Source organism: Papaver somniferum, unplaced genomic scaffold (assembly GCF_003573695.1).
Source record: "Papaver somniferum cultivar HN1 unplaced genomic scaffold, ASM357369v1 unplaced-scaffold_107, whole genome shotgun sequence".
NCBI classification, from domain to species: domain Eukaryota; kingdom Viridiplantae; phylum Streptophyta; class Magnoliopsida; order Ranunculales; family Papaveraceae; genus Papaver; species Papaver somniferum.
In genome coordinates this window covers 7366689-7374283 of record NW_020619603.1, presented here as the reverse complement: position 1 = coordinate 7374283, position 7595 = coordinate 7366689, and the positions used below count along the sequence as shown (strand labels likewise).

Genomic DNA, 7595 nt, shown 5'->3' with positions numbered 1-7595 from the left:
ATTTGAAGACTCTATAGATTTTACCTAATTACGGCTAATTTTAACTCATCCGGCTACTATGACCCGCCTAATTGAACACGCTATTATGACCCGACTAACTAACACGGTATAATATGACACGAGCAACTAAATATCAGGACCGTTGTGATATTGACCGGACTAACTAAATATACTCCCGACTATTATAAATGGACTAAAATATGGGAAGACACTGACCGACCGACCAAACAATAAACAGAACTATAAAAGATTGAGTCCCGGACATAGACCGGGGTGATACCTAGTATATATATATACTAGTTCTTTCAACTATCTCGCAAAGAACTAGCAACCCATGTCATATCGTGTCCATGGTGGGTGTCCGAGTCAGTTCCCAGGTACACGATAAAAAAAATTTAAAACTTAAATTAGGCCTCTAGAATCCTAGACTCAGGGGACCCCTGTCCTAACCCGTTTTAAGAATTGGAAAAGACAACTGGGAGAACTATCTACTAAAACTGCCAACGAGTGGTTTAAATGCATCGGAAAAACCAGACTACACTATTTTCTGAAAATCCCAACTTTTTTCATTATTGCCATAAGGAAACCTCCTCCTACGCGATCGAATGTCATATAGACATATCTATTTATAAATCCATCAGTCCTTTCGTTTTCCTCATTTTGTTAATCATCTCTTAAGATATTCGTATATTTCTGCCATCTGTTTTCCAGGATCATTCGGAAGATTCGGGTAAACATGCCGAATAACGTATCACCGCCAAGCTTTAATTTATGTTAAATGGTGACAACATCTGCACAGAAGCGACTAAATTGCCCACATGGTCAACTAATGCTTTATATAGCTTCCAATAGTACATGCTCAGAATCCGTTTCAAGATGCCATTTTGTAGATAAACATATGAAGATTATAAATATAAATGGGGATTACGAAAGATAATGCAAATACAGTGTCGACAAACCTAAAAGAAATTATTCCTGAAATATCTTGATCCTTGCATCATCATACCATATAATTTATAGGGACTTCAGAACTTGGGGTATGTATATATGACAAAGGAAAATTTAAATATACCAAGATGTGAGAAAGCACTTAATCTCAGATGTTTCGATCTTGTATGGTGCGAGATCCAAACATTTTGACCTCCGACAGATGTTTGTGTGTCTTGCTGCTCTTGCATCCTGTTTGTTTATGTCACTTAGAACTACAAGATATAAAAATAAAAAAGAATTCTATCATTGAAGAGATAATTTACATGGAGAATCCATAGGTATATATATAGCGACACCATAACTTGGTATGCAAGATTAATACTTGTAAATCAATTGATACTAAATATATAAAATACTAAACATAACCCTAAATACTAAAACTTTCCGTATAATATAATATTTCTATACTCTAACACTCTCCCTCAATCTCATGGGGTTTGAAAAACCGCATGAGATTGGCCATGAAAAGTTGTTGATGAAGTGTGGTGCCAATAAACGCCCGAGAAGTATAAGAAGAAGCGCATCGCCATTAAAAAGAATACCACCTAGAAGAACCGCCACAGCAGCGAAATTCACGGATACCAACTTAGAACTACAAGATATAAAGATAAAAGAGAATTCTATTATTGAAGAGATAATTTACATGGAAAACCCATAGGGTATATATATAACGACACCATAACTTGGTATGCAAGATTAATACTTGTAAATCAATTCATACTAAATATATAAAATACTAAATATAATCCTAAATACTAAAACTTTCCATATAATATAATATAATATAATATAATATTTGTATACTCTAACAATGTCTGACTCCTGATCTAACCTAGTAAGATAGATCATTTGATTTTTATTTTTGGAATGTCTAACTCGATGTCTTATTTTGATTTTATATTTTGCTCGAAGCTTTTTGAGTCATGTACCATTTTGTACTTGATTGTTGGACGAAATCCTGATTAAATTCATGTTATTATTATTATTATTTTATTTTTTGATTGATCATCAGCGGAAACTCAACCTACAACCCTATAGGTTGGGAGTCCAACCCCCTCTGTTAATCATTAATCAGATTTAATGAGTTAGATTCATAAATGTACAAATAAACCTTAATTATAGATTTTTACCGATTTTACTGTCACGAATTTTAACCCAAGAAGATTTTCTTCGAATTTATGAATTAGAATACGTTAAGCTCTTAAAATCGTCCACCAATGACCGGGAAATACAAATCTACGATATCCATCGTTCATATGTCACGACTGTACGAAACAACCAATGCCCATGGTAGCTTCACCAAACGTTCAACTTCTCCATCAACGGATAACTTGTCAACTACATTACATGCCTATGTGCTTAACCATTCGTTCAAATTATTTAAGATGTTTAATTAAGATTGGTCAATCTCATTCATAATGTCCAAACATTATAGTTTTGTAATCAAGACATGTAACTTCATTAATCTTCCATAATGATCCTCATATTATTGAACAAGTCTCTCCTAATTCATTCATTCATCACCCTCCATAGTACTACTAGTGTAACCCCATCACTTTCTTCCACTCACCATTACATGTCTACACTGTTTTTTAGATCCTCCAATCAGACTTACTAATCTTAGAATTGATGACAACCTGAGACCCTAAAACAAACACTAATTAACAAAAGACAGTACTATATTTAATTAAGATTTAGTATTTTAACCAATCTTCGATCATATTTAATTCCAAATTTAACAATACACCATACCAACCGACGAATATGCTGTGCATTGTCCTATACATTCCCTCACTTCCATAAACATAGCTGTCCCATGTCTTCCAATGCAGGGCATCTAATATCAACTCAACTTTCCGGGTACCCAAACCGAGTACCCATATCAAAATTACTTTTCATCTTATAGCCGACAACCCTGAACCCTGGACTTTCATGGAGATGGGTAGCGGATTCAAGTGAGGGTAAACGGATCAGTTGCAAACCAGCTTGCACAGTTTCCTTCACTGCAAAATTACTATATTATCCCTAAATAAGTCACTCTGTGATGATCATCAGAACTCAGAAGGGGAAACAAGCATGGACAAGTGAGGGAGATACCATCAAGATGTCAATTCTCAACTAAAATGGATGTGGCCATATAGTTGAATGAATTTACCCAAATCCGGTCCATATGCAAATGAATCTTATTATTTTAACACCATGAAACAAAACTTAATTCTACAACTCTCTTGCTTACCTCATCTGGCTCTAATGTTTTTTAATAAACCAATGAGCTTAAAAAAGAGCCCTCATTTCAAATCTTCTCATTCAAGTGAAGCCTCAAATCTTTTTCATACTCCATGTCCATGATCACCACGATGACCATTCGTGAAGAACATGATGAACCAGAAAGTCTCTATGATCATAGTGATGATCACATCTTAGATTGGTTACAAGATACAGTTCCATTCTTACCGTCATTTTTTGATGATCCTAATTACACCACCACAACTATTACGAATCCCACCAATATTGTCAGTGATATCACTGAGGAATTCCAATGGTGGGACGACCAAGATCTAATTATTGATCCTAACCTTGATCTCATCAACCCAACACCCAACACTCCTACAACACCCACAACCACCACCACAACCACCACCGCTAATCTACTTCCACCATCCCTCTCCAAGAAACGGAAACCGTCGGATGTGAACCTCCAGGTGAATAACCAACGACGGCGATCCGTGGGGCCGACCAAAAAGTCTACTGTCAAATCGGCAGGGAATAACTATTATAACTGTAATAACAGTAAAGATGGAAGGTGGGCTGAGCAACTACTCCTTCCTTGTGGTGTTGCCATTAGTGCTGGAAACCTTGCAAGGGTGCAACACCTTCTTTATGTTCTTCATGAACTTGCATCGTCGTCCGGGGATGCAAATCATCGTCTAGCTAACTATGGTCTTCGAGCTCTCACCCACCACCTCTCCTCGTCTACAACGACGGTGGGTCCCACTTCGAGTATATTCGCATCTACAGAGCCTCGTTTATTCCAACGGTCGTTATTGAAATTTTACGAGGTAAGTCCATGGTTTACGTTTGCGAACACGATCTCAAATTCTTCTATTCTTCAAGTTCTAGCACAGCAATCAAAATCTTCGTCGAAAACACTTCATATACTTGATATTGGTGTATCTCATGGGATTCAATGGCCAACTTTGTTGGAAGCTTTGAGTCGTCGGTCTAATGGACCTACACCAGTTGTCCGTATCACGGTAATCAATTCATCGACATCTGATTGTTCTCATACGGTATACCCATTCTCAATTGGTCCTCCCGGTGATGATTACGCAACTCGACTTCGTAGATTTGCTAAGTCAATCAATATAGATCTCGAAATCGAACAACTCAATACTCATCCTTTACAAATCTTAACACCCGAAATGATCAACACCTCCCCGTCCGAAACTCTAATTGTTTGTACCCAATTCAGACTCCACAACCTGAACCATAACACCCCAAATGATGAAAGAACAAAATTCTTGCAGTTTCTTACCAAGTTAAAACCAAGTGCTGTAATTCTAAGCGAAAACGACGTCGCCTGTAGTTGTACTCAGTGTGGAAATTTCTCGATAGGGTTTACGAGAAAAGTCGAGTACTTGTGGAGGTTTTTGGAGTCAACCAGTTGTGCATTCAAAGGAAGAGATTGTGAAGAAAGGAAAGTATTTGAAGGAGAGGCAAGTAAAGTGATAATGAGTGAAATGGAAATGAATGATGGAAGAGAGAAATGGTGTGACAAAATGGGAGAAGTTGGGTTTGTCAGTGAAGGTTTTGGTGAAGATGTTATTGATGGTGGTAAATCTTTGTTGAGAAAATATGATTCAAATTGGGAGATGAAAGTCGATGAGAAAGATGGTTGTGCTTGTTTGTTGTGGAAAGGTGAGCGTGTTTCTTTTTGTTCCTTGTGGAAGTTAAATTAGTTGTTCTAGTATAATTTTCTTTTTTTTTGCATGCACGTTGGGCTAGCTCTAGAGATCGACTTAAGAAATCAGATCTTAACAAGTGGGGCACGCAAGGGTTTAGGATTTGAGTCACCCAGTTGTTCAAAAAATATTTGTATGGGTGGTGATATTGCAAAATATAGTGTTAAATGAGATTTAGTCAAGCTTAGTAAATTTAATTATCAAATTAGTTTGTAATTGTAATTCTCAGCTTTCATGTAAAATGGTCTCTGTAAAATAGAAAAGTCGCACTTTCTTATTCTTGATTTGAGCTTCATTTTATTTATTTATTTATTTATTTTTTTTTATTATTTTTTTTTTTTTTTAATTAAGGCCTTAACGAATAACAATGGGATGAGTGGAAGAAGTTGGGACAGACATGCCTACAGTTCAGGGGAAACCAATTGCCAACATGTACGTAGTTTACGTAGTATCATTCTTGTACTTTATCAGGTCCTCGAGAACAATCCAAGTATTGGGTCACTCAAATTATTGATACTTAAACATTGATCGTCATTGATTCTTTTTATCTTTCTCACAAAAGTCTGAAGAAATTGATCGTCATAATAAATGCATTGATACTTAAAACATTTGTTGTAAGTAATGGAAATCCAAATCTAGTAGTACACCCAAAACGAAAGTAACCAAGATATAAGACATGTTTAATAATATGAATCTCAAAATCTTTATTAATGAATTATACAAAGAAATCAAAGTACAAGTTCTTAAACAAAAGCAAACCCTAATCTTCTCTAAGCAAAAGCTCTCCCACTCAACTAAAATCCCCCCTTTCATTTTACCCAAGGACCTCTATTTATAGGACGACTGACCTTAATGGTGTACAATTCATTTTACTTCGCCACGTTCTCGTGGAGGTGCCTTTCACTTCGCCCAGACCATTTTACATAAAGTTATTCCCCTCCTTTCGCTGTCATCACATGGACTTGTCGGGACACTTGTCTCTTTTCTTGCTCCGTAATTTATCTATTTCGTGACTTATCTTTTCAACCAAGTTAGCTTATTTCGCCTATCTCCATTTCGCGGTTACTTTCTTGTAGAGCACTCCACTGATCCTTCGTAACACATATTCCCCTAGGAGATTACTTCGTGATGAGATACTATCTCGCACAAAGATGATACTTCGTCTAATAGTCAATAATGGTGACTCTGACCTGATTTGACAAGTCACTGACGAAAATTTTCGGGGCACGATATAGGATCTTTTGACCGGATTATCGTGTCTTCCCTGTGTCCATGTGGCGATCCATATTTTGGTATCCACATTTTGACTTTTCTTATTCTTCTTGATCGTGGGGAAAGGAGAATAAGAACCGTTTGAAGTTAGACAACCGCCACTCCTCCCCATCAATGCTCTCCACGTGGTCCATTTCCTCGCGTAACTGTTAATCACCAGTTTGTATTCTCCGATCGTGGGTAATTAGGTTTGACCAGTCATCTCTATAAATACCCCTTTCTCTGACCTCTACCTTCTCCTCTTCCCTTTTCAACCTTCTGTAAGTTCTGGTTTTGTTTTGTTTTTCTCAAATGGCTCCCAAGAAAGTCCCCAGTCCTACTACATCCACGATTTATGAGGAATTTAAAGTCGATCTGCAGAAGCTAGGTATTTCTCTATCTCCGGAGGTTGATTCATCTGTTTCTCCTCCCATTATGCAACCAAATCCATGGAACTAAATTACCGATGGATTCAGATGGAAACTTGGACTTCTACAAGAATGTTGGTCACCGTCGGTCAACTGAGAGCATGTATTTCTTTTCACAACCAGAAACACCAACCCATTATAGGGGAAGGCTTGGGTCTTTCAAAAATGAGAAGTTTTATTCAAAGACAGACACCGCAAGCGGGATGCTAATTGAAGAAACCCTAACTTCGCCGTGAATACAAGGAAAGGAAAAAAAAAGTCTGCAAAACATCAGGACAACTAAACGACGAATAGAAACAATGAAGAAGAAGAAGCTAGTCATTGAAATCCAATGTGTGAATTGCCAATGCCTCGGTCAGAGATTTTTCAAACACTTTCCCCAACAATATTTCGGGAAGCAAAGGTTTCATCCGGAAGCCACATCAGCAATAGCAGCCTCAACATCCCACCCGGAAGTTGTCTCAGTAGCAACATCATCCGTATTTTTAACGACATCTGCCTCGGCAACCAACCCAGCATATTCCACCACGACTTCTCTCCAGTGCCACCGACAAAAGTTTCGCCGTCTTCTTCAAAAGTTGTTTTAGTTTCATCAACCGCAACATCATCATCTTCCTCGGAAGTCTTCTCAGCGACCTTTCGAGGAGAATTTCCCGATTCATCAGAATCAAGGGTTATGACACCGTCCTGGACAGGGGAGCTACGTTTATTTTCCAATAAAAGTTTCACAAGCTCGGTCTTCCACCGTTTCAACTGAGAAGCAAACTGTCCCGCCCTAACAGTGGGCCGTGAATAGGTTTTTTTGCACCAAATCCTCCCAACGCATTGGCATGCTTCGCCGCCTTCCCGTTCTTCCTCCAAAGGTATCACTAGTAGAAAAAGGGGCTTTAGTAACAGTTCAGTGTAAAAGACGATGACAGTTCACAAATGAACTGTTACAAAATAGTTTGTGATAAAACATATG

At 37.7% G+C, this 7595-nt stretch overlaps 1 protein-coding gene across 1 annotated transcript; it reads left to right on the top strand.

The window, feature by feature from the left end:
* Positions 1-3155: 3155 nt before the first annotated feature.
* On the top strand, positions 3156-5241 carry LOC113327790 (nodulation-signaling pathway 1 protein-like). Its single transcript, XM_026574921.1, has one exon. The coding sequence runs from the start codon at positions 3330-3332 to the stop codon at positions 4947-4949; it is 1620 nt and encodes a 539-aa protein (XP_026430706.1). The 5' UTR covers positions 3156-3329; the 3' UTR covers positions 4950-5241.
* Positions 5242-7595: the final 2354 nt, after the last annotated feature.